Here is a 27,680-nt window from a genome sequence, read left to right as displayed (position 1 = left end):
ATTTTTCATCCATTTCTTGTTTGCTGTGAGGTAAATTTTGGTTTTTAAATGATCAGAGGTGAATGCAGGAATATAAAGTAGTACAGAGAGGTTAATGGGGGAAAAGCAGACTGAACAAAGCGAGTTTGAAGGGTAAATGGTGGGAACAATACATGAGGTGATTGAAAAGGAAGTGTTGAAACTGTATGAGGTCTTGCATTAAGGGGAAACACGGTAGTATGTGTATGTGTGTGGCATTACTAAGGCAGAAACAGATGCTACTAAATAGTCTCTACAGGGGAATAGCTGGGTGAGGGTAGGGAGGAATTTCTACAGGGTGATTGTGGGATGAGAACATGAGGTGAGTTCAGAAGAAAACGAGGTGAGTTCAGAAAATAGCCCCAGAGTTTGAAAGAGAAGGCCCAGCATATTCCAATGGCATCAGCTATCTCCTGTAGCAATGTTCTTCCTACTGTATTTGGCACAATAATGAATGTACCAAGTGCTATGTCCTGTTCTTAGCTTTGAGACATTTGTGTAGCTTTCATTTCCACATGCTTACCATCAGCAATTTTACAAATAAGTCCTTAAATCACTATATATTCTTTTAGTTTCATATTTTCAGTGGTCTAGATAGCCAGTGGCCCTAATGCCACAGCACAGGTGAGTCAGAGGACATTAAGGCCCACCCTCTCCCTACACATCCCCATTCCCTGCATTGCCTGTCTGGATTGCAAGTCCAAGGGTGTGGGAGATGGGCTCCATGGGGCTACTATTCTCCTCCTGTCTGTGAGCAAGTGGGTAGAGAGGGGCAGGGTGTCCACAGAGTGGAGGCTCTGCCTCTCCCTCCCATGGCAGCCACTAGAATTCACCTGATGCAAGTGAGGAGTAAACTGCACCTTGTGAAGAGGTGGTGTAGATTACTCCCCACCACTCCCCTGGAAGCAAAGGTAAAGCGGGGGAGAATTGGCAACTAAACCACCATTCCTTCCCAAGGCTCCTCCTGGGGTGGTGCAGCTACACACTCAGCTACACCCTACTCACTCAGCTAGGAACAAAGGCCCAATCTAGCCCAATAACATTACTGTGCCACATTGAACTTCTAAACAATGTATTATCAGTATAGACTTGGTGGACATTTTCTACTTATTTTCCCTAGATAACCAAAGCTATGAAGAGAGTAAATAGGAACGGGGAACCATAGAAACCTTGCCTTGGAAAGTCTAACAAATAATAATAATAATAATACTTTATAGCTCCCCAGCCATACTAGAGCAGCTGGCTATACAAGTGTGGCTCCCTTCTCTGCTGTATGCAATGAGCAGCTTGGCATTTTCTTATGATAATATTTATTTATGTATTACCAGAGCCAGGGAATGCATTTTAAAGTCAAATAAGACAAAACAATCTTTGCTCTCAGAAACCTGATCCTGTGAGGTACGAACTACCCTTCACTCCTATTGAATGCCGGGGCAGTAACCAGGGTGGGGCAAGTGTGGCAGGGGTGGAAAAATGGGGCAGAGAAATGCCAAAAAACCCTGCAGGGAGTGCAAATATGCTTGCTCGTCCCGGGTGCTAAAATGTCTAGTTACAGCTCTGTTCAACACCCCTGGGAGTTGACAGCCCTCAGCAGTTCACAGGACTGGGCCGTTAGATAATGCAAGCACTTTTCAGGATTAGGCTTTTAATTAGTCAGAAAAAGCAAAGGGAAGAGGAAAGGAGAATGAACAAGGGCACTTGTACACATTCAGAAAGTATAAATTGTTTATATTTTTCATCCATTTCTTGTTTGCTGTGAGGTAAATTTTGGTTTTTAAATGATCAGAGGTGAATGCAGGAATATAAAGTAGTACAGAGAGGTTAATGGGGGAAAAGCAGACTGAACAAAGCGAGTTTGAAGTAGAGATTTGAAGGGGGAGAGTGGTTGTTTCTGTGTCCTTCTAAGAAAACAAAACAGAATTAAAAAGCAATTAACTGTATCTTACTGGCAAAGAAAAAATAAGTTGAATAGAATTTTGTGTATTCAATAGAAAGGAAAATAGAAAAATTGTGTGTATTGAAAAGCTGCAGGTACATTGTAAATTAACAAGGCAAACAGCCACATGATGGCAGCATAGAATAAAAAATGGGAAAGAGCTCCTATGCATTTAATATAAAAAACAGGCAAAAACAACTCAGATTGTCACTGTAAAGATCCATCCTTTGTTAAGAAGACTAAATGTGCATGTTAATTTGGAGATATTCAAGCAATGCTGCAGAGTAACAAAATGGCATTTATTTCCACACGTAACTGTCCTCTTCTTAAATTATATTTTCCATGCTGAGTCACACCTTTTACACAGAGCAGAGGTCAGATTCATACTATATACAGGAATGTTCTACTTGTGTGAAGTAGTACACAGTTATCATTATAACATGCAGATCAGTTGGCATATTAAAATTAAGTGAATTATTAGCTTCCCCACTGGACTTCAGAAGTGCCAATCAGTATTCAAACAGGAAAAATAAAAGTACTGGTACATTCTTAACTCCAAAACAGAGTAGTAGATCCCTACTCACCTCCTAATCCCTTTGTCCACCAAGTCCAACCTCACCCCCTCCAGTAAATGTGCATGCGCGCATCCCCCCTTCCCCCACTCCTCCATCTAAGTTGTAAATGTCAATGAACAACCAAGACATCATTCACTTAGCATATATTTGAATTCTTTGAACTTGGTATCAACTTTATTGCCCCACTCTATTAAAGGCAACAATACATTTTCTGAGTATCTTGACCTGTATTGCATAAAGTGGCATAAATCTTCTCAAATGCATGTGTCATTTTAGCCCCGCGTGACTATGCAAACACATAACCAAGTGTGCACACAGTCCCATAACATTTATGATGGCACTGGAATTTGTGAGTGCACACTTTTTAAGATATGAATCAGTAATCCTTAGGCAGGCTAACTCAAATGACTTAGACAGCCAAGGCCTCACCTCTTTTATTTTGTATTCTGTGCTGCTGTTAATACAACCTACTATACTGATTGCCTTTTTTTCATTGTTGTTACTGATACTGTGCACTGGCCTGATGATGTTTCCACAATAATTCCCTGATGCTTTCCCTGGCCAGTGTACTGGTTGATTGTTCTATTTGGCACATATTCCCTAGATTGGTTTCTTGCTCCCAGACTAATTATTTTGTATTTGTCTACATTGAACTCTATTTGCCATATACCGGCTTCTTGCTCAGCATTCCATGCACTAAATCAGACAAACTGGAGAGCGCTCCTGTGATCATCCTTCTCTCACCCTTATGTCCAGCTTGAAACATTTCCCTCTATGCCTACTCTTTGCCCCCTCCTCAACGAACTGTTTTTAATCCTACAGTCTGTTATATTTGTTATTCCATGACCACAGGCACTTGAAAATTGTAAGGAAAGTGCATTACAATTGCAGGGAATTATCCATTTTGTGTAACATTGCAAAGCATCTTATACACTATGCATCATTGATTCAAAATGGAAAAAAATTGCAGAACAAGAAGGAAAAGACGAATTATTGTAAGAAATATGGGGTCTGATTCTGTTCTTATACTGATCTTACAACAGTTTAATTCCATTAAGCTCCCTGGAGTTACTCCTGATTTACGTTAGTATAAGTGCAAAATTAGGCCAATACTATCAAGACGCACAATGCCATTGCAGACAGGGAATATGCTTCAGTTAAGCACCTTATGCAGTTATTCTGTGTAGAAAGACACTGATGAAATATCTTATTAATGTACCCAAACCAGTATCAGAAGTCAATGGGAATGTGGAAATGGCACTGTACTGGAAAACTCTGACACTTCTTACTATAGCAGAAAGAAGTACAACAGTGCCACCTGCTGATCAATCCTCAGTACTTGCACCCAAAAGAGATTAACAATTCCAGCAAGCGGCTGCTGTACTGGTATCTGCTGAACCAGAATATTGGCAGGCTTGCAAAGGACACATAGGCTAAGCACACTTAGACTATCAATAAAACATTCAGAAGTAGTACTGGGTGATGACAAATTAGACAAGTAAAATATTACAACCTCATTTTGTCTGTCATCTGTAAGCAGAACTTTCATTAAAGTTTCTGTGGTAGGTCCACCCACAGAATGGTTAGAAAACTAGGCCCTTTAGTTTTAGCTTTTACAGAAGGAAGACAGCGTTATCAGAACAGTTTTGTTAGTGATGATGATTATTACCTAGGAATATAAATGATTTAGATTAACAGACTATAAAGACAGAAGATAGCATTATCTTCTGCATGACACAGGCCATTGGTTTTCCCCGAATTTATTCTTGTTTGACGTAGAACATTTATTGAAAAAAATATCTGTCTTGATTAAAAAATTTCCAGTGATGGAGACTCCACCACAAAACTAGTTTAAAACTAGATAGTTCTATTCTTTAATAAAATCAATCAGCATATTGGTATATTTAGACAATTAAAAAACATGTCTCACACAGAAGAGACACCGTTATTAATTTCAATAAAATCATGTAGGTCTTTTCCTTTTCATACACCCATAATAGTACAAAAATGGGTGCTTCCCAGCAAAAGAGTAGTTCTGGAAATATTTTCAACAGTTTATATGAATAACCTAAGAAAGACCAAAATATTTCTCTAACAGTCCCTAAAATATCTGCTGCACAGACAGGTTAAGAAGCATTCCACTTTGAAATTCTGGTGCTTGAGCCCTTTAAGGTTCTAGTAGTTGGGAAGGCTTTTTGAAATTTTCCGATCAGCTGATACAGTATATACAGAGTATTCTCAAGATTATTAGAGTGTTAACTTTTTCCTTATTTCATAATTAGTTTTCTGGTATTTGCAGGTCTAAAATTCGTAACATTCTTCGTTTCCTACTTTGTATTAAGTGCTGCATAGCTGCACCTCCTGTACCTTCAACCAAGCTTTGTGCATTCTTTGTGGGCATACGTGGATCAATACCACTTTTTTATTCCATCACAGATCCTTGTAATAGTGGACTGAAAATTGTTGGAGAGAACCCTCTCTTTAGAAGTATAGCTATCATGAAAGACTGCTTTTCTGAGTCACAACATTATCCCCAAATTAAAGCAATTGCTCCATAATTTCTGTGGAATGGTAGGTTTCAGACAAAGGGTCTGTGACAGGGTCTAGGCCCTGCTGTCTTCCAGCAAGCAGAGAGTCCACTCCCTGCTTACCCCTCACAGAGATATATAGCATAAACAAGGCATGGCTGGGGACTAAAGGTCTGATCCAAAGTCCACTGAAGTCAATAGGAGTTTTTCCATTGATTTCAGTGGGCTTTTGATCAGGCCTTAAAGCCCGAAGGCAGAGGTCCCCAAACTTTTGAGGGTTGTGCCCCCCTTGCCCCTGTCTGCGCCCCTCCCCGCCCCTCTTCAGAGCCAGGGCTCAGGGATGGACAGGGATAAGGGGGCCAAGGCTGCAGCTACAGCTGGGGTGGGTCTGGGTCTTGGAATGGGGCCACGGCCAGGAGCTGAGGCAGGGGGTGGGAGCGGAGCCACAGCTGGGCTGTGGTGGGGGCCAGCAGCTGGGGCCGTGACCAGGTACAGCTCCACTCCCAGCCTTGGCCCCAGGCTCAACTCCGGGCCAGGAACGGAGCTGCTGCCAGTGGCCGTGGCGGGGCAAGGCATGGGGGCAGGAATGTGGCTGGGGGTGGTACGGGAGCAGATCTGAGAGCAGGGAAGGGCTGGATGGCGCTCCATCCACAGCCCCCATGGGGGCTAGCCTGGGCCTCGCTACGCCCCCCCAGATGTTCCTGTACCTCTGCCCTAAGGGAATATGGAAACACTATACGAACCATAGAAATGTAAGGCTGGAAGGGACCTTGAAAGGTCATCCAGTCCAGCCTCAAAGCCATACTGGTTAAAAAACTGACCTGGTTTAGAGGAGAAGTGAAGGCAGCTATAAAAAAAAAATATATAACAAATGGAAGAAAGGGGAGTTGATAGTCATGAATATAAATCAAAAGTTAAGAACTGTAGAAAATTGATAAGGGAAACAAGGGACACAAAGAAATATGGCCAAAAGAGGTAAAGCTAATAAGAAGGTGTTTTAAAAGTATATTAGGAACAAAAAGAATCCTAACAATGGTATTGATATACTACTAGACGGAAATGGAAGAATTATCTATAATAATGCAGAATAGGCAAAAGTATTTAATAAATGTTTCTGTTCTGTAGTTGGGAGAAAAAACAGATGATGTAGTGCTATTATATAATAATGACACCCTTTCCATTCCACTAGTATCTCTAGATGATGTTAAGCAGCAGCTATTAAAGTTAGGTAATTTTAAATCAGCAGGTCCAGAAAACTTGCATTTAAAAGAGATGGCTGGACCATAAATGTTCATTTTCAGTAAATTTTGAAACACTGGGGAAGTTCCAGATTACCAGAAGAAAGCTAATGTTGTGCCAATACTTTAAAAGGGTCAATGGGAATGATCCAGATAATTATAGGCCTGTTAGTCTCTCACTGATACCAGACAAAATAATGGAGTGGTTGATAGGGGATTTTATTAATAAAGAATTCAAGGAGAGTAATATAATTAATGTCAATTAACATGGGTTTATGGAAAATAGATTCTGTGAAAGTAACCTATCTTTTCTTGATAAGATTCCAAATTTAGTTGATAAAAGTAATAGTGTTGATGTCTTTACTTGGACTTGTGTAAGGCATTTGACTTGGTACCACACAACATTTAGATTAAAAAACTAGAACAGTACAAAATTAATATGGCACACATTAAATGGATTAAAAACTGGCTAACTGGTCTCAAAATGTCATTGTAAATGGAGAATCAGCATCATAAAGCAAGTTTGTTTCTAGTGGGGTCCTGCATCAGGTCATGGCCTTATTCTATTTAACAGTTTTATCAATAATAGAGAACAAAACATCATACCATCCCGGATAAAGTTGCTAAATGACTCAAAGATTGGGTGAGTGGTAAATAATGAAGAGGACATGTTTGCGATACCTTGTGACTAGATGTAAATTTAAAAAAAACTTTCCTAGCCACAGCTTTTATTTGATCCTGCAAAAGCATCTTGGGCTCTACCAGCAAGTTACACACTCATATAACAAATGGTGGGTACATTCCCTCAAACAGTGGTTGGTATACTATAATCTGTACCTTATCACTGGTTGCTTCCTTCAACCAAGTATCATTATGTCAGTTTTGGGTGAATTGAGTCTCAACCAGTTTACTCGCAGTCTTGCCCCAATCTCATCCACACATTGGGAAAGACGGTCACCTTCACTCTTTGGAAAACTATTCCAGAATAAATCCAGATGGGGACACTCTTAATCTGGAATAAGAGTGCCTTGTTCCAAATTATCGAGAGGGGTAGCCGTGTGAGTCTGGATCTGTAAAAGCGGCAAAGAGTCCTGTGGCACCTTACAGACTAACAGACGTATTGGAGCATAAGCTTTCGTGGGTGAATACCCACTTCGTCGGATGCATGTAGTGGAAATTTCCAGAGGCAGGTATAAGTATGCAAGCAAGAATCAGGCTAGGGATAACGAGGTTAGTTCAATCAGGGAGGATGGGGCCCTCTTCTAGCAGTTGAGGTATGAACACCAAGGGAGGAGAAACTGCTTTTGTAGTTGGCTAGCCATTCCCAGTCTTTGTTTAATCCTGAGCTGATGGTGTCAAATTTGCAAATGAACTGAAGCTCAGCAGTTTCTCTTTGAAGTCTGGTCCTGAAGTTTTTTTGCTGCAGGATGGCTACCTTTAAATCTACTATTGTGTGTCCAGGGAGATTGAAGTGTTCTCCTACAGGTTTTTGTATATTGCCATTTCTAATATCTGATTTGTGTCCATTTATCCTTTTATGTAGGGACTGTCCAGTTTGGCCGATGTACATAGCAGAAGGGCATTGCTGGCACATGATGGCGTATATTACGTTGGTGGACGTTCATTCACCATCAGCTCAGGATTAAACATAGACTGTGAACGGCTAGCCAACTACAAAAGCAGTTTCCCCTTCCTTGGTGTTCATACCTCAACTGCTAGAAGAGGGCCCCATCCTCCCTGATTGAACTAATCTCATTATCCCTAGCCTGATTCTTGCTTGCATACTTATACCTGCCTCTGGAAATTTCCACTACATGCATTCGACGAAGTGGGTATTGACCCATGAAAGCTTATGCTCCAATACGTCTGTTAGTCTATAAGGTGCCACAGGACTCTTTGCTGCCTTGTTCCAAATTAGTTTACTCCACTTTGAAAGTGCCTCAAGATAAACCAGAAAAAGGCACTCTTATTGTGGAATAATAGCGTTCACACAGGGAAGTATTCCAGAATAGATACTCTGCTTTAAATTCACACCCTATCTTACTCTGGAATAACTTTTGAACGTACACAAACCCTAAGAGAAAGCAATGGGCAGCCTTTTATCTTTTTTATCCTTTTATCTTTATCCATCCACAGCTGCCCAACTCCTCCCATGCTCTTTCCCATACTCCCTCCAAGACAGGTCTCCAAGTCTAGGCCATGTCTGCTTTTTACTTTTATCATACCACAGTTAGCACTGAAGCCCAATTATCACAATTGGAACTGCTGTATTAACTATAGCACTGCTGATTATTTTAGTAGAAATGTCCCGCTTTTGGGGGGTGAGGTGTGGGACAAGCAAGGGCAGATTACCATCTCTTCCCTCCTTTGGCCCCAGACAGCCAGAGTACATACACTAGTAGGCCACAAGTCGCCACAGCAACACGACCTGCATCAATAGCTCTGTGATATGGAAGCTGCTCCTACTCATCTCTGGGGTTGTTAACCAAGCCCTTTTCAAGGCACACTATCACCCAATCATGGCTCTTCTGCGCTGGCAGGAGCCCTCTGCTCCGATGGTTGGGGAGTAAGTCCTGCCTCCTAAGGCCTGGGCAGGGAGCCTGGGTACCGGGAGGAACAAGGCCCCAGCCTGCCCAGTGACTACTGTTTTTATTATTATTGTAGTGTCTAGGATCCCCAGTCATGGACTAGGACACTAGGTGCTATACAAACTCAGAAAAGACAGCACCTGCCCAAACAGATAACAATCTAAGTATGAGACAATTTAAGTATGAGACAATGGATGGATACAGACAGATAGGGGAGTACAAGGAAATAGGGCAATATTATTCAGCAAGCTAGGCTGTGGTCTCAGTATACCACGAGCCATATCGTTGTCAAATTTTTCAGAAGCGTCACAGCAAAGGATAATTTTAAGAAGGGGTTTAAAGGAGGATTATGATTTAGTTTTGTGGACACTTATGGGGAACTCCTTCCAAGTGTGAGGGGCAATATAGTAGGTGTTTGTTTGAAATTTAACAAGTGAGGTGGAAGGAATTGAGGTGGCAGGAATTGACCTTTTGACACTAAATGAAAGATCTCAGGTCTGTGAAGTGCCTTGAACATGAAGACAAATAGCTTGTTTGACATGATACAGAAGAGGGAGCCCATGAAAGGATGCAAAGAGTGGGGTGACGTGGCCAAAGTGACAAGCTAGGACAACGATCTTTGCAACAGCATTCAGAATGGATGTGGGGTGGGGGGCAAGATTGTTTTTGTCAAGGCCAAAGAGAAAGATGTTGCAGTAACCAAGGCAAGAGGTGATGAGAGCCTGGCAAACTTTTAGCAGTGTGGATGCACAGGAAAGGCTGTCATGTGTAGCCGTGTTAGTCTGTATCCACAAAAACGAGGCGTCCGGTGACACCTTAAAGACTAACTGATTTATTTGGGCATACGCTTTCGTGGGTAAAAAACCCACTTCTTCAGATGCATCCACCCTGCCGGGTACTCAAGTCCACAGCGTGGACATCATCTCTGACTTGACCCTCTCTCTAGGTCCTCATATCCAGGCTAGGTCTAAATTTTGCAGATGCTTTCTGCATAGCATCTGTTGAGATACAGCCTTTCCGATGTGGGTAAAAAACCCACTTCTTCAGATAGACATAGCCTGGATATGAGGACCTGGAAAGAGGGTCAACTCAAAGATGATGCCCACACTGTGGACTTGAGCGCCCGGCAGGATGTTGGTGGACTCTGCAGTGATCAACGGAGGAGGCAAGATGTTTTGGTTTTTTTGGGTGGTGGTGGTGGGGTAGATGAAGAACGTTGTTCCAGCCACATTGATCTTGAGCTGGTAGCTAGACATCCACAAGGAGCTGTCAAAGAGACAGGCTGAGATTTGAGTTTGGGCAGGAGGCAGGTCTGGCACACACAGGTAGACCTGTGAAGAATCTGTGGTGAGGATTACCCAGGGAAGGGGTAGAGGCAGGGTGATGCCCATGCTGGGCAACTGGCCCCACAAGCGGTTATGCCTGGGCTGCCTCTGCCTGGCCAGGAGAGGGGCTCTGCCCCGGGACCTAGATCCGCTGCATCACAACCCCTCCTCGGCCCACACAGGCCGAGCCGCCAGGGCCCACAGGCGCGGGGAAGGGTCTCAGGTGTATCTTCGGCTTCGCCGGGGCCCTCGGACTATAGACCCCGCCCCGCCCGCAGGGAACGAGGCGCCGCGTGGGAGAACACAACACTCCCAACTGCTGCTCCCAGCCTCGCGCTCTCGAAGCCTGCAGCATCGAGGGCGCGAGCTGGGGCCACCTCCCAGCGAGAGACAAAACCCACTGAAGGACTGTGACGGGGCAGCGTCACGGGCTGAGCGGCGCTTCCCCTTCCGGTTCACCAGGGAGAGGAACCGGAAGCTTCTTGTGGAGGCGACGCCGCTGAGTGAAACCTAACAGAGCCGGCTGCGGCGGTTCCTCACCCCTCCTGTGTGAACGGCCGTTTGCTGGACCCTTCCCCCGGTCCCGGCAGCCGCTTCTGCTCCGGCCCCTTCCTATGTTCAGGGAAAGCGGGTTGGTAGCAGCCCCGTCTCGTTCCAGCGCCAGGAGCCGCCGCCTCCGCCCGGCCCGAGAGCCGCCGCCCCGTCATGTCTGAGCTGAGCCAGGAGCTCGTCCACCTGGTGTGGGGCAAGAAAGCCGGGCCCGGCGGGCTCGCTGACACCATCTTCTGCCGCTGGGCGCAAGGTACCTGCCCCTCTCCCCACGCTCTGCCCTGATTCCTCCGCCCCCATCGTTTCCCCCCCTCCCTCCTCCACATCCCTCTGCCTCTTACTCTTCTCTCGCCTCCCCCTCTTCCTCCTCGCTACCCTCCGCTTTGCCCCTCCCCACTCCTTGCCTCTCTCAGCTGCCCCTTACTCTTCTGTGCCCCGCCTCTTCTTCCCCACCCTCTCGCCCCACATTCTCCTTCTCCTTATTCATTTGCCCCTCCCTGCCCTCCTCCCCACCCCCTGCACTTACTTCTCCTTGCTCTCTTCTCCTGTGCCTCACTTACCTCCTTGCTCTGTGTACCCCTTCTGCCAAGTCCACCCCCTCACTTGCCTTCTCCTCCTCCTATCAGGAACTTGTCTCCTTCTGAATGAGTTCTTTTCCCTTTAGTCTTCTGTCCCTGATTTACTTCTTCCGAATTCAGCCTCCTGGTTAGTTTTACCCAAAGCTAAATCTTCCCTTTATCAACTCTCTATTTTATCTTTTGTTGTCTTGTCAGTACCAGTCCATGGGGTTTTGTTGCTCCTAAAAAAGCGGGGGGGGGAAATAAATTGGGAAACAGCATTCTTGGGGGTACCGATGAAACCAATATATACAGTAATGGTGTTTTGCACATCTGCACTTGGTTTATGTTGCTACTAGATCGTTTGTGGCCTATGAATACATGATGAAGCAATTTCACAGCTAAAATATTTTTTGTGCTGTCTGGCAGTCTCTTTTTAAGATACTGAAAGGGAATTACAAGAGAAATGGAGGAAATTTACCTACCAAACTACATCCATACAGCAGTATATAAACATTTTACATGGTCTAGGCTTTTGTTTCCACAATCAATTTTCCAGTGTTTGCTGTTTATTCTTATGTGACTACAGAGAAGCACTGGGATCATAAGTAGTCTTACCGAAACTGGGTACAGACTTGGACCCAATCTTGTGTAGACTTTTGCACTAGCTCAGTTTCAAACTCTTATGCGTACAGGGCTGGATTAACTCTCCTGTGGGCCCAGGGCTATTAGATTTTGTGAGGCCCTGTATACAAGTCTCTTTCCTAATTTAAAACAAAATGATCACAATTATGGCATCGAGGCTATTAACAACTACTAAACTTGCCTTTTAATTAACGTAAAGCCATTCTGTGGTTTCATTTCAGTCTTAAAACATGTAGAATATAGTTAAGTTAATTCAGAATAGCCTATTTCTTACCTTATAACATCTATTATATTAGTTCTGAGGCCTTGGCTACACTATGAAATTAGGTCGAATTTATAGAAGTTGGTTTTGTAGAAAGCGTTTTTATACAGTCGATTGTGTGTGTCCCCACACAAATGCTCTAAGTGCATGTAGTCGGCGGAGTGTGTCCACAGTACCGAGGCAACCATCGACTGCTGGAGCGTTGCACTGTGGGTAGCTATCCCACAGTTCCCGCAGTCTCCGCTGCCCATTTGAATTCTGGGTAGAAATCCCAATGCCTGATGGGGCTAAAACATAGTCGCAGGTGGTTCTGGGTACATATCGTCAGGCCCCCCTTCCCTCCTTCCTTCCCTCCGTGAAAGCAACGGCAGACAATTGTTTCGCGCCTTTTTTCCTGGGTTACCCGTGCAGATGGCCAGCATGGAGCCCGCTCAGCTCACCGTCACCATATGTCTCCTGGGTGCTGGCAGACGAGGTACTGCATTGCTACACAGCAGCAGTTTATTGCCTTTTGGCAGCAGACAGTGCAGTATGACTGGTAGCCGTCATTGACCTAGTCCAGGGTGCTTTTTTAACCGACCTTGATGAGGTCGGGGTGCCTGGGAAAACATGGGAGTGACTCAGCCAGGTCACTTCCCTTTTAAGTTTCGTCTCATGGCGATTCAGTCCTACCGGCAGCCAGCAGAAGACAATGGCCAGCAGTCGTACTGCACCGTCTTCTGCCGAGCACCCAGGAGATGACAATGGCTAGCGGTCGTAGTGCACAGTCTGCTGCCAGCAAGATGTATAAAGATAGATGAAGTGGATCAAAACAAGAAATAGACCAGATTTATTTTGCATTCATTTTCTCCTTCCTTCCTCCATGAAATCAACGGCCAGCTAAACCCAGTTTTGAGTTCTATCCTTGAGGGGGCCATTCTGTTTCTCGCAAAGCCACCCCCTTTGTTGATTTTAATTCCCTGTAAGCCATGTTGTCAGTTGCCCCTCCCTCCACCAGAGCAACGGCAAACAATCGTTTTTACCCTTTTCCCTGGATTGCCCAAGCAGGAGCAGACGCCATAGCACAGCAAGCATGGAGCCTGTTCACCTCACCACAGCAGTTATGACCATTGTAAACACTTCGCGCATTATCGTGCAGTGTATGCAGAACCAGCACCTGAAAAACCAGGCGAGGAGGCGACGGCAGCACGGTGATGAGGACATGAACACACTTTTCTCTAAAACCGTGTTCCTCCGCAATTTGGAGATCATGGTATTAATGGGGCAGACTCATGCCATGGAACGCCGATTCTGGGCCTGGGAAACAAGCAGAGAGTGGTGGGACTGCATAGTGTTGCAGGTCTGGGATGATTCCCAGTGGCTCCGAAACTTTCACATGCGTAAGGGCACTTTCATGGAACTTTGTGACTTGCTTTCCCCTGCCCTGAAGCGCAAGAATACCAAGATGAGAGCAGCCCTCACAGTTCATAAGAGAGTGGCAATAGCCCTGTGGAAGCTTGCAACACCAGACAGCTACCGGTCAGTCGGTAATCAATTTGGAGTGGGCAAATCTACTGTGGGGGTTGCTGTGATACAAGTAGCCAACGCAATCATTGAGCTGCTGCTATCAAAGGTAGCGACTCTGAGAAATGTGCAGGTCATAGTGGATGGCTTTGCTGCAATGGGATTCCCTAATTGTGGTGGGGCTATAGATGGAACGTATATCCCTATCTTGGGACCGGACCACCAGGGCAGCCAGTACATAAACCGCAAGGGGTACTTTTCAATGGTGCTGCAAGCACTAGTGGATCACAAGGGACATTTCACCAACATCAACGTGGGATGGCCGGGAAAGGTTCATGACACTCTCGTCTTCAGGAACCCTGGTCTGTTTAAATGGCTGCAGGAAGGGACTGACTTCCCAGACCAGAAAATAACTGTTGGGGATGTTGAAATGCCTATAGTTATCCTTGGGGACCCAGCCTACCCCTTAATGCCCTGGCTCCTAAAGCCATATACAGGCACCCTGGACAGTAGTAAGGAGCTGTTCAACTATAGGCTGAGCAAGTGCAGAATGGTGGTAGAGTGTACATTTGGACGTTTAAAGGGTCGCTGGCGCAGTTTACTGACTCGCTCAGACCTCAGCGAAACCAGTATTCCCATTGTTATTGCCCTGTACTCCACAATCTCTGTGAGAGTAAGGGGGAGACATTTATGGTGGGGTGGGAGGTTGAGGCAAATCACTTGGCCACTGAATACGTGCAGCCAGACACCAGAGTGGTTTGAAGAGCACAGCAGGAAGTGCTGCGCATCAGAGAAGCTTTGAAAACCAGTTTCATGACTGGCCAGGGTACTGTGTGACACTTCTGTTTGTTTCTCCTTGATGAAAAGCCGCCCCCTTGGTTGCCTCTAATTTCCTCTAAGCCACCCTCCCTCCCCCCTTCTATCACAGCTTGCTTGCAAAGGAAATAAAGTCACTATTGTTTAAAAAGCATGTATTTATTAATTGATTATAAAAATAGGGAGATAACTCACAAGGTAGCCCAGGTGGGGTGTGGTAGGAGGGAAGGAAAAGGCCACTTGTTGAATGCCAGCCTTCCTTTGCTTGGGCTGTCCACTGGGGTGGAGTGGTTGGGTGCCCAGAGCCTCCCACCCCGCATTCTTGGGCGTCTGAGTAAGGAGGCTATGGAACTTGGGGAGGAGGGAGGGTGGTTAAGCAGGGGCTGCAACGGGAGTCTGTGATCCTGCTCCCGTTCATGAACCTCCACCAGATGCCGGAGCATGTCTGTTTGATCCCGCAGCAGCCCCAGCATTTCCTCATGCCTCCTCTGATCTTCCTGCCGCCACCTCTACTCACGTTCATCGGCCGCTTTCCTGTACTCTGCTATTGTGTCCCTCCACACAGCTCTGTCGGTGCCGGACGACTGCATGAGCTCAGAGAACATGTCATCGAACGTGCGTTTTTTTCGCCGCCTTATCTGAGATCGTCTATGGGACGGAGGAGGGAGGCTTGAAACATTTGCAGCTGCTGGAGGGAAAAAAAAGGGAGTGAAGTATTTTAAAAAGATACATTTTACAGAACAATGGCTATACTCTTTTATGGTGAACAACGCTATTCACATTACATAGCACATGAGACTTTGGTGCAAAGTTGCATTTTGCATCTTATATTGAGTGCCTGTGGCTTTGGTGTTAGAGATCACACACGCAGGGCCGGGCAACAGAATTCGGCTTGCAGGCAGCCATAGTCTTTCGGCTTCTGCAACCTTCATAACAGCAGCCCCCTCCTTTCCCATACCAAGCAAAGCCCGTTAGGTTGGCCATTTTAGTGCTTCAGTTTTCCTGTTAACGCGCAGCAGCAGAAACCAAACTAACCCCCCTGCATCCAATTCTCTGGGATGATCGCTTTTCCCCTCACCCCACCGCATGGCTGGTATCAGGGAAGATCCCTGCTAGCCAAACGCGAACAGCTCAGCGCCAATGTGCCCCTGCCACCGCGTGGCTAACTGCAGGGAGGATTTCTTTTCAGCCACAGGCAAACAGCCTAGTAGGAATGGCCATCTCTGAATGTCCCCTTAATTAAATTCAGCCTATTTCAGCCAGGTTACCCTGAGCGATATCACTCTCCTGAGGATAATACAGAGAGATAAAGAATGGATGTTGCTTGAATGCCAGCAAACACTGGGACCATACACTGCCAGGTTTTGTCATGCAATGATACCAGATTACTTGCTACTAGCATGGCGTGGTAAAGTGTCCTACCATGGAGGATGGAATAAGGCTGCTCTCCCCAGAAACCTTCTGCAAAGGCTTTTAGAGTACCTCCAGGAGAGCTTCATGGAGATGTCCCTGGAGGATTTCTGCTCCATCCCCAGACACGTTAACAGGGTTTTCCAGGAGCAGTATTGGCCAGGAATGCATCCCAAGTCTTCAGGGCTACTTAATCATTAAAAAATGCTTGCTTTTATAACATGTATTATATTTAAAAAGGTACACTCACCAGAGGTCCCTTCTCTGGCTTGGTTGGGTTGGGAGGGTATTTCAGTCAGGGCGATGAAAAGATCCTGGCTGTCGGGGAGAACAGTGTGCTGTGTGCTCTCCTCAAGCTCGTCCTCCTCCTCCTCATCTTCCCCATCCGCAAAATCCTCAGCCATGGCGGAGAGTACCCCATCATCGGAATCCATGGATAGCGGTGGGGTACTGGCGGCAGCTTCTATGCAGCTCAGCGTAGAAGCGGCATGTCTGGGGCTCTGTCCCGGAGCGTCCGTTTAATTCTTTTGGGTTTCTGGTACGCTTGTTTGAGCTCCTTAAGTTTCACGCAGCACTGTGTTGCGTCCCTGCTGTAGCCTCTGTCCCTCATGGCTTCTGAGATTTTTTGAAATGTTTTGGCATTTTGTCTTTTGGAATGTAGGTGTGATAGCACGGATTCCTCTCCCCATACAGCGATCAGATCCAGCACCTCCCGTTCGGTCCATGCTGCAGCTCTTTTTCGATTCTGGGACTGCATGGTTACCTGTGCTGAGAGCTCGCCTGGCCAAACAGGAAATGAGTTTCAAAAGTTCCCGGGGCTTTTCCTGTACACCTGGCCAGTTCATCTGAGTTCAGAGTGCTGTCCAGAGCGGTCACAATGGTGCACTGTGGGATAGCTCCCGGAGCCCAATACCTTCGAATTGCGTCCACACTAATCCTAATTCAAAATGGCGATGTCAATTTCAGCGCTAATCCCCTCGTTGGGGAGGAGTACAGAAATCGGTTTTAAGAGCTCTTTATGTTGAAAAAATGGCTTTGTTGTGTGGACGGGTGCAGGGTTAATTCGATTTAACGCTGCTAAATCCCACATAAACTCATAGTGTAGACCAGTCCTGGGAGGGAGTTTGGGTGCGGGAGAGGGCTCCAGAAAAATATATATGTGTGGTGGCAGTGCATGGAGCCACCTCCCACATCTCTCCCACCAGGGGCTGCAGAGGTGTGCCAGCAGCCAGCCATTTCCGGGACTGGCATGGGGCCACGGTTTGCAGGGAGCCTCCCTGAGCCCTTCTGTGCCCCGCGGGCCCCCTTTAGCCCGGGACCCTGGGCTGCAGGCTCTAAAGCCCCTTCGTTAATCAGGTAGACTTAATCAGGTGTAAACATCTGTGCAGGACTGGTGCTTCTTGATAGGAAAACAAGTAACGATAACCGTGGAATCTGAGATCTATACTATATTAAATAAGATGCAAATTTTGTGCAAGTTCTTGTTGTTAATTTTATATAGAGAATTTTATCTGGGAACTAAAATTGCAATGTTGGACCCAGATATTTATTTGGTGAAAATAATGAATAAGGAATGAGAAGAAGTTGAAACATTTATTTGGCTTGATGACTGATATGACAAAGAGAAATGCTAATCTCTCAATTAGGCAGATGCACAGGAATGTGCTCATAAATTGGGGGGGGGGGGGGGCTGCATGTGTAGAACTGAATTTTGAAAAGCATCAGACAGCTAAATCAGCAGGAGTATAGAATACTTTTTCATTACTAAAAAGAGGGGTTTATTGGTGAGGGTGGTGGTATTAGACTGACGTGAGCAGAATCCAGATATAAAAGACTCAAAGGAGAGAACTCGGAAGAGTGGAATTTTGCTGCTCTAAAGGAATTGAATTGTAGTTAAATAGATCTGAGTGTTTTTTTCAGATAACTGGAAACAAAGGAGAATGCAGAAGGGAAATGATTAATGAGGAATGGAATTGGATTGGGAGGATGGTCATAGAACTAGGTGAGGAAAGGTGGGAGAGCGTTGGTGATTCTGCACCACTGCACACATGCATAATGTGCCGTGTATATTTTTAATTTTTTGCACAGAAAACAGCTTCTGCTTGAAAGTTGCTGCATTTCTGCCTTTTGCCCACCAAAGGGTGCTGTGGCAATAGAACAGAGCAGCAGCTTCTGGACAGCTAGGGAAATCAAAGAGCCTGCCTTCTTCACAGTGCCTGTTTGGCCAGGTCAGGAGACAGCAACATGGGGCTGCGGGGGGATCACAGAATGGCTCATAAGGGCTAGTGAGGGAGGACAGACTGCAGCAGGAGCTGAATGGGAGTGGAGGCGCAGGGCCACAGCAGGGAGGAGGGGTGCAAGGCCGTATGGGGGAAAGGGGTGGTTGAGTAGGGGCACAGAGACATATGGGCCCAGGGGAGGGGGTGCAGGGACACATGGAGCCAGGGGCAGATGTGCCTGACTGAATGAGAGAGTCTAGGGGTCAGTCAGGGTCTGCATGGGGGAAGCTCCCTAACAATTCTCCCCCCCCCCCACCAAAAACAAACAAACAAAAAACAAAACAAAACTGTTCCATACTTTTCCCACCCAAACCCAACAACCCTCCCAAAGTTCACACCCAGGCTCCTTTCCAGAAATTACTTCTCTCTCGCTCAGCTCCTCCGTTACCCCCGTCTCCCCCAAACCTTTGCACTGCTTCTGAGGGGTGCAGGAAATAAGATTTCGGTATTGTAATAATTCATTTAAACTACTCAGAGTTCTGTATTAATATACCTAGTAAGGAATCCATTTGTGTCAAAACATTTCCTGAATCTTTTTTGTTGTCTGTATTGTGACAGGTATTTTGAAATAAATTACCAAAAATAATTGAAACTGGTGTGAATATATTGTGTTGTTTTGACAAATGTGCAGAATTTTAAAATACTGTGTGCAAAATTTGTGGTGGTGGTGGTTGTTGTCGCCGAATTCCCCCAGGAGTTAAATAACTTTCATGTCATTACATGTACAGTATTGATTCAGTATCCGTTCACCATGATGCTGTTAACTCTCAAGATTGCCAGCAAGGCAATAATAATAATTAATAAGAACAACAACAGAACTAAATGGCAGCAGTGGCTTTAATTAAAATGATATAATTGTACTCTACCAACTTAAATAAACATTTGCCAAATATTCCTTTAGTATAGTATGTCTCCTTAGGGCAGACCAAACTAGTCTGTGCAAATCTGACCTGACATTTTTAGGTCACATGGTTGACAAATGGTATAATAGTAAACAAAAAAAGATTCAATCTCTCTAGCAAACCCCTGAAGAATGTAAAACAAATGCAAGGTTTCTTGTGTATGGTGGGATGATACCCCATACTTTTTTTTCGTTGCAATTACTGAATCATCAACGCAACTGAATACTACCCTGTACTTTTGAGCACATTGCAATAGTTCTTTTTTTAAATTTTTTTTATTTTAAAGTTAAAGGAAAATTGTAGTCTATATTGGCTCATCCAGGTCAGAAGCTATCTGAGATTGTACCTATGAATGCTAGTAGGCTATGGGGTGTTCCTAACTCATAGCATTGGTGACAATCTATATCATCAGTCTCATTTACATCAGATGAATGAAATGACACCAATGAAACATTTGGCAGCAGGACAGAGTAATAGAGATTTTGGGTCAAATTAAGGGAGTCTAAGTAGGTATAACTTGCGTATACTGGCTCTTGGTATATAAATTATATCAATGTAGACTCAGATCATCTTGAACTAACACCCAGTTATTAACATGTCAGTTACACACTATTATGCATCACCTCTGGGTTTGGCTGACAGACTAAATAAGATGTAATTTTAATTTCTAGTGAAGGAAGGGTCTAATTTACACAGTGAAGGGTGCCACAAATTACATACTTTTAGACTGGCCTATAAATTTAGTCCATTGTCTAAAAGATTATTAGCTGAATATGGTTCGGTGCTTGGAATACGCTAGTCCACCCTAATTTAAATGGTAGAGTGTTGGAAGTCACATTCTGATGAGACATCTTTATTATGTTCGCTACTTTACATGTTACTATGTTAAAACTCTAGGGACTAGCCCTTTTTGGCCATGTGTCATTGCTGATATAGGTAATATTGTGGAATGTAATCTGTCCCCTTGTACTGCATGCATTTTTTGATTTTCATGTGTCATAAATTAGACTTGATTGCTCTGTAAAAATGGTGTTTTCTGGTCTACAAAACTAACTTGATCTTGGTGAATAAGGTGAGTGGAGTGGCATTGCTGTCAAGGAGAATATATGTAATACGTGTGCATGTTTAAGTACATCATTAACCATGGTCTTTTTCATTGTCAGGGTTTGTATATAGTGAATCTGAATCCACTGCATTAGAACAATTTGAAGGTGGCCCTTGTGCGGTGATTGCACCCGTTCAGGTAATGTGCACTGGTTACAGAAATGGTTCAAACTTAACAGGCACAACATTTCACCAGCTTTTACATAATTTATATGGTACCATAGCTGAATTAAAAAAAAACAAAAACAAAACAAAAACAAGCCAAAGATAGAGAGGGATCTCCAGCCAGTTGAATTTACAACATCTGATAACTACAACACATGAAACAACAGTCTAGGACAGGGGTGGGCAAACTTTTTGGCATGAGTGCCACATCGGGGTTCCGAAACTATGGAGGGCTGGGTAGGGAAGGCTGTGCCTCACCAAACAGCCTGGCCCCCGCCCGCGAGCTGTCCCCTCCCACTTCCCGCCCCCTGACTGCCCCCCTTAGAACCATCCAACCCCCACTGCCCCGCTCCTTGTCCCCTGACTGCACCCTCCCGGGGTCGCACGCCCCTGACTGCACCCTCCCGGGGTCGCACGCCCCTGACTGCACCCTCCCGGGGTCGCACGCCCCTGACTGCACCCTCCCGGGCCCCTGCCCCCCATCCAACCACCCCTGCTCCCTGTCCCCTGACTGCTTTGACCCCTATCCTCAGCCCTGCCTCCGTCAGGCTCCCCAGGACTCCCACACCTATCCAATCCCCCTGTCCCCTAACTGCCCCCTGGGATCCTCTGCCCCTTATCCATCATCCCTGCTTCCCGACCCCTTACCATGCCGCTCAGAGCACCAGGACTGGCAGCTGTGCTGCCCAGTCGGACCCAGCCACGCTGCTGTCCTGCCTGGCAGGAGCTCGCAGTCCCGCTGCCCAGAGCGCTGGCGGCATGGGGAGCTGAAGCTGTGGGGGAGGGGAAAAGTAGGGGGGGGGCCCGGGCTAGCCTCCCCAGCTGGGAGCTCAAGGGCCGGGCAGGACAGTCTTGCAGGCCGTAGTTTGTCCACTTCTGGTCTAGGAACAAGAAGGGACAAAAATAGTCTATCAACATAGAGACTTTGCAAAAGTGGTGATTTCCTTCTGGCAAGTAAGAGAGACGAAATTCAAGCGTAGGTAGCTTAAAAGAAGGTATTGAGCAGAGGCTGAGTGGGATAAAAGAGAGCAATTAATGTAGCAAGTGAAAAGAGAGCACAGATGAGGATGTAAGCAAGACTGCTCCGAAATTGAAATTTCATAATCCTTTTTACCTCCAATTCACCAATGCTTTTCTTAAAAGTATTGCCTTCACCACAACAGTCACAGGCGCCACTGCAATAGGTAATTCTGCTAAAAAAAAGTAGAGCATTGGAGTTTCAAGTGCTTACTGAATAAACAAGTGGAAATAATAAACTTTCATATTCCCAAATTATTGGGACTCAAATCTGTGAAGTCAGTATAATTAAGACATTAAAATTGATTATTGCCATTCTTGGGACTTTTATACTGGAAACTTTATATGAATTGCAGTACTCTTGATTGCCTGTGATGATGGTTTTCAAACTTTCATAGTGTGGGTTACATGTTAGTATCTTGTAGCCAATCCCAATGTGAATTAACATACCTGTGATAATTTAAGCAATTGTTTAAATGGCAAAGTAGTAATAGGAAAGTATTTAGTCTATTTTTTTAGCTCTTTCTAATGTAGCTTCCATTGCAGTCTATGGTCCACAGTTTGGGAGCCACTGGTCCATGACACAGGAATTATAATACAATTAAGTCCTCCTAATTTGGGAGAAAAGAACACAGGTCAGTCAGCTGCCTATAAATCTAAATAAATGGAAGGGGTGTACCAATGGTTCGAAATCTGTGAGACTGTTCTCATTTCAGTGTATATAGGTTCAATCCCCTTGTCCCTGAATTTGTGTTTAAAAAAATGTATGGGTGAGTTAAATGGGTTTCAGTTGGGGAAGCAGGAAGGAAGGGATCAAACATGAGGAGTAAGGAGAGAACCTGGAGTAGCTGCTGCTAGCACTGGATGGCTAAAGAGCCCCAATAGGAGAATCTCTTGGGTAAGTGAGCCTGATGCAAGGAAAGGGAGACTATGGGAGTGCTGTAATACTCTGAAATACTATATGGTATGAATATTAATTAGAGCAGGAGTATATAAATCTGTATTTACTTTTGCTTTGTAAGTGGCAAAAAGAACATTTTGCCTATTTGCTTTTGAAGTTGGTAGTTTTGATATTTGATTTTTTTTTCTTATCACAAGGATTTATAGAAAAACCTAGCAGATATGTAGAACTGCAATACGTTTTCAGACTGATATGGGGAAACATTGCCCAGGCACCCTTTTAAAAGAAAAAAAGTAGCTTGCAAGCTGCTGAGCTGGTTAATTGCTGAAAATGTTAAGTTTGGTCTCTGCATGGAAGGAGGTTATGGTAGTCTTCTATATAACTTAGGATGTAGAATTATGATGTGGTGGTGTACCTTCACTTAAGCAAGAGTCCCATTGGGTAGTAGTCCTTAGTTCGGTATACAGTTTGGCATACAGGTATGCACTCTGGTAGGCAGTATGGGTATACTTCACACTTGAGGTTTATACTTAAAACTAGAGAAACTTATTCTGAAGTCACTGATGTAATAGGATTGAGTAGGGAAACCAGAGAACAAATGAAGTTCTGGTATGCTTTCATAGTTTGATCTCAAACATCTGACATTTCAACTGTATATTAATGCTGTCTTTTTAATATAAATATAATGTGAAATGTAGAATTGAATTGATGTAGAGTAAAATTTGATTACTTCCTCTTGTAGTCTAATGCTTGTTGCTTTAATTACATAAAGGCATTCCTTTTGAAGAAGCTCTTCACCTGTGAGAAGTCTGCTTGGAGAGAGTGTCAAGGTAATTAGGACCTGCTTTCATATTTTTTTATTGTAGTAATTTGCATTACAAAGAGGTTAAATATTTGTACATTCGCCTGTTAACTGTGCTGCCATGCTATCTTCATAGTGGGGGAAAAACTATACTTATACTTCACGTGGCACTAATTTGTTAATTTTCATACTTCGATGCCAGTCTACAATATTATTGATCACATTGGTGGACATCACTGATTGAAACATTCATCTTGGATTAGTTTAAATTCTTATAAACGAAACTGAAAGTGAGGAACACAAATCTTATTGAGATATATCTTTGGAGGGCTGGTTTTAAATTTCTGTGCTTTAAGACAGCTGCCAATGTTAATAAATGGGTGCATACATCCCGTGCTAATAGCATACTTAAGACAGTGATAAATAGTAATTGAATTCATGCAGGATTCTGATCTTTCAGAGGAAGAACAGAAGAACCTCCTTTGTCATACGTTATGTGACATTTTAGAGATGGCTTGCTCTGATAATTCTGAATCCTATTCTTTGGCAACATGGATAAGAGGAAAAACAACTGAGGAGACTGCTAGTATTTCTGAGAGTCCGGTCGAGTCGAGTCATCAAGAGGAACAACCCTGTAAGATGTATTTCTCTCTAAATTTATTGTGTTAACTCCTGAGCAATAGTTCATTCTTTTCGAGGACGCTAAAAAAAAAAAAAAAAAACCGGTGGAAAAAGCTCTCCTGCCAACATAGTGTTGTCTACACTGGCGCTTAGGTCAATGTAACTTGCATCGCTCAAGGGGGTGGCTTTTTTACTCCCTGAGCGATGTAAGTTATATCGCATTAAATGCTAGTGTAGACATAGCCTTAGTCTTAAAAGACATATGGTGTGAGGAAGGGTGCACCATCAAGGTAATAGTCATACATTATTTATTCCAGTTTTTGTTGCACATGCATGTACTTGTTTTTTGTAGGCAATATTGCAAGAGAAAGCTTTTAAGAATAGATAAGTCAGGTAACAGTATTGAATAGAGTTTGGATCATAAGCTCGTTTTGGTAAGGGCTGTCTTTATTAGCTTCTGCTAAGTGCCTCGGATGCTTTTGAATGCTCAGATAATAGTAGTTAAACATACTTGTTCCTAGAAGCTGCTTAATCAACAAAGTTCAACCTCACCATATAGTGGTTATTAGAAAGATTATAAGTCTATCAGACAGGATCACTTATGAAATTTCTGCCAATTTTTGTCAACAAACATGTTTTTCCACTTAAGACGTAATGTTCATAAAGTTGTATTGGCAACTTATTTCTAGGGATTGGTAAATTCTTTCTTTGAAAGATTATTGTACCCAGGGCATAGTAATATCTGAGTAAAATATTTTCTGTATGGTTTCCGGTTTGTCATGAACATCTTCTTTGTGCTGTGAAATTTGTCTTGTAAGAGATTGGAGCAGATTCTGGTTGCCACAAGGCTTTTCCAAACTTACTCTCCTTGTTAAAATACTGACCTGTACTGAGGACGATGGAAACATGGAAAGTGGGCTTGCTCGCCACAAAAAGTCCTCTCCTTTCCCCTGCAGCAAGCTTGATAAAGGCAGGCCGGCCACTTAGGCTTCTCTTCACTGCATTGTCAACTCAGGCTCAAGTTTTGCCCCAACCACAACCTGTCCCTACACACAAATCTCTAGCTCAAGTTCAGTGGTACTTTAAGCTCCACCGAGCTAGCCCATAAAGGAGGGTGGTTTGGAGCTGAGTGCTGCTAAAGCTGGAGCTAGTAATAGAGAGGGGATGCAGCAATTCCACTTACAGCTAATCAGCTGGGGATCCAATCATTCTAGTTCAAAATGTTCGGTAGTGTGGTCACTCTCACTACAGCTAGGCTAGTTGGAACATATGAGCTAACTGTTGTAGTGAACTAATCTGTCCCAATGTATTCCTATATAAATTTTTTTTTTTTTTTGACGTTGCTGTACCAGATTGGAAGTTGTGGTTGACTTTGTCCTTTATAAATGGAATGTGATTTCACATCCCAGCACTAGTCAAAATTTCCCCTCTGTTATGAAGAACAGGAATCTTTAATGGTGAACCTCTCTCTCTCTCTGCTCTTGGGCGCTAAACAGCTCATCTCTTCCTTGTACTCTGGAATTTAAGAAGTATTTTGATTTTTACTTCCCTCCTGGTCTCAAGATTTTTTTTTTTTCTCCTGTCCTCATTTTCTTCTATTTTAGCTAAAGCGGGCTTCCAAGTCCTTATCTGGCCAGACTTTGGACAAAGAGATGGGTTCCAAGGAACTGATGGCAGTGGAAAGTTTCACCACTGGCAGGGTTAAGACATAAATTGAAATTTTCTGCCTTTGCTGCTGTGACCAAATGAATGTTCAAACTTTGCCTTTTCATTTTTGAAGACTTTCGATGTTGCAGAGGACAGGATGGTTGACAGACAGGCTGCTGCTTTTGGGAGTCTAATTACATACTTCCAATGGAATAAAAACTGAAGTATATTCATAATGTTGTAAACATTTCTACTTCTGGCTTAATACATTAATACTATAAAATAATTCCAAATATTGTAAATATATAGTATTTTTTTAAACTCAGGTTTTCTCTAATCACCTTTTTTCTTATATGGATTTTTTGTATTTCATCTGTTCTTTCCTCTCCTCTTTTTCTCACATCTAAATGTTGTTTCAGAGTGATCTCATCTGAGTTATGCCTGTCTCCATTATTTTTTTAGCACTACCTCTTCTCTTCCAGGCCTCTCATCTGTTATCTGCCTGTTTCCTGCTTTTGTTCCAAATGTTAAGTTTCTGCTATTCCACTCCAAGTAGTGCAGAGTGAAATGGTCTAAAATACTGTTCTTAGAACTGCCAACAAAGTGGACGCACATACAGAATGGTCACATTTGTTGAATCTGTTTTTGTGGTGTACGCTAATGACTTGTTGAGTTTTCACTTTATTATAATAGTGCAAGCTCTTGGGTTCAAATGTTGATTTGTATATTTATTCTCTCTAACTTTTTTCTTTTCCTTTTTTTTTGTTTTTAAAAAACTTAGTCTCTTTAGCTACAATATTGTAACTTTAAAGAAGTTGTCATAACTGCTAATTTTCATTATGAACTACTGTTCATGTGTTTTCCAAAATATGTTTTTGTGCAGGAATGTAACATGCATGATTTCTGCCCCCCCCCCCCCCAATTTTTTTTAGACTGTGTAAAGCTTTTTAGCCATTACGTTGGAAGGATTAAATGATCATTTCCCTTTTTAAAAAAATATTCTGGGCAAGTCACTTTTTGTGGGGATATCTATCTTGATATGTGAGTGGTCTACTGACTAGAGAAAAAAGCTTGTACGTCATAAAACAAATAGCTCTGAATTTTTTAACTTATATTAAAAAGGAAATCTATTAAGACGAGGATCCATAGGTAACTTAGCCATTTCAGGATTGATTTTAAGGTTCCAACTATTATCCGTCCACATTGCACATTTGTAGTATCTTCTGTTCTAGTTCAAGTATTTGACTTCATACTTCTTCAAAATGATATAGTAGGACATGAGACTTACGAAAAGGTCACATTCTTCTTATAAATATAACTTGCAATTCCTGACTACTTGTGATTTTTAAAACCATTAATATATAGGTGACAGTGCTGAGGATACTGAAATCATGGTCCCCAAACTCCTGTAATTCATAAATCTGACACTAGTCATTGCAAAAGTCACCTCTTGACTAGAGAGAGAGAAGCATACTGTGTATTGCAGGCAAACTAAAAAGACCCTTCAAAATACGAGTTTGATATTCAATTAAGCTATTCCTCTACAGATAAATGAGATACTTTGAGGAATGCTTTGTGAACCTTCATACTGGATTAGTAGTGTTGCTTATGACAGGTACACATGTAACTGATACAAGGCTCAATCATGCATCCATTGACGCAAATGGAAGCACTGCTACTGACTTCTGTGCCTTCAGGATCAAATAGATATTCAGTTTTAATTGAAAGTGGAAGCATCTGTTATATCTATTATACACAAGGAATAAGATAAAACATTTAGGAATATTGATGGAGTCAAAGCCTGTTAATGATGCTGCTTTTTGAGCGTCTCTTGTAATTTTAAATACTTGTTTTACACATTTTAGAAGTATCAAAATAGATTTTAGAGCCTACTTATTTAAAAGCAAGTGAAAGTCTAGAAAAGCTCATTTTATCTCCGTTTCAAAAGCTTTTACGAGGGACCAAAGGTCTACACTGAACCTGGAACGACACTGCATGCTGTATTTTTTTTTTTTTTTCCTCTAGCTGTAGATATATTTGAGGAATGTCTGAGGCTAGTTAGTTTAGAGCTATGAAATCTTGTTGCAGGAACAGTGTGCCTAAAACTATCTGGAACCATTTTAATTTGTTTACAAAAACAAATGTTACTTAAACATTTGAAAAAAAAGTACAGCTTTCTTACATTGACACTGCTCTAAAACTATTCAAATAATTATGCTTGCTTTCCTCTAGAAAATAATACTTGCAGTTGACTTGCAAAATTATTTGTAGCATGCTTCTGCTTGGTGACTA

General features: G+C 43.4%; 1 protein-coding gene across 2 annotated transcripts in view; it reads left to right on the top strand.

Moving 5' to 3' along the window:
- Positions 1–10,674: 10,674 nt before the first annotated feature.
- Positions 10,675–27,680, top strand: part of MINDY3 (MINDY lysine 48 deubiquitinase 3) — a 93,490-nt gene continuing 76,484 nt past the window's right edge. Inside the window, exons 1-4 of one of the 2 annotated variants that reach the window (XM_074943399.1) lie at positions 10,675–11,010; positions 20,295–20,374; positions 23,091–23,148; positions 23,581–23,754. In XM_074943399.1, coding sequence (XP_074799500.1) covers positions 10,914–11,010; positions 20,295–20,374; positions 23,091–23,148; positions 23,581–23,754 — 409 coding nt within the window. In that variant the 5' untranslated portion in view covers positions 10,675–10,913. Of the gene's footprint in view, positions 11,011–20,294; positions 20,375–23,090; positions 23,149–23,564; positions 23,755–27,680 lie in introns of those variants that run through there. The other variant, XM_074943400.1, reaches the window with a different exon arrangement.

Source organism: Natator depressus, chromosome 2 (genome assembly GCF_965152275.1).
Source record: "Natator depressus isolate rNatDep1 chromosome 2, rNatDep2.hap1, whole genome shotgun sequence".
NCBI lineage: Eukaryota > Metazoa > Chordata > Testudines > Cheloniidae > Natator > Natator depressus.
The sequence above is the reverse complement of the archived record's forward strand: the minus strand, read 5'-3'. Positions and strand labels throughout refer to the sequence as shown.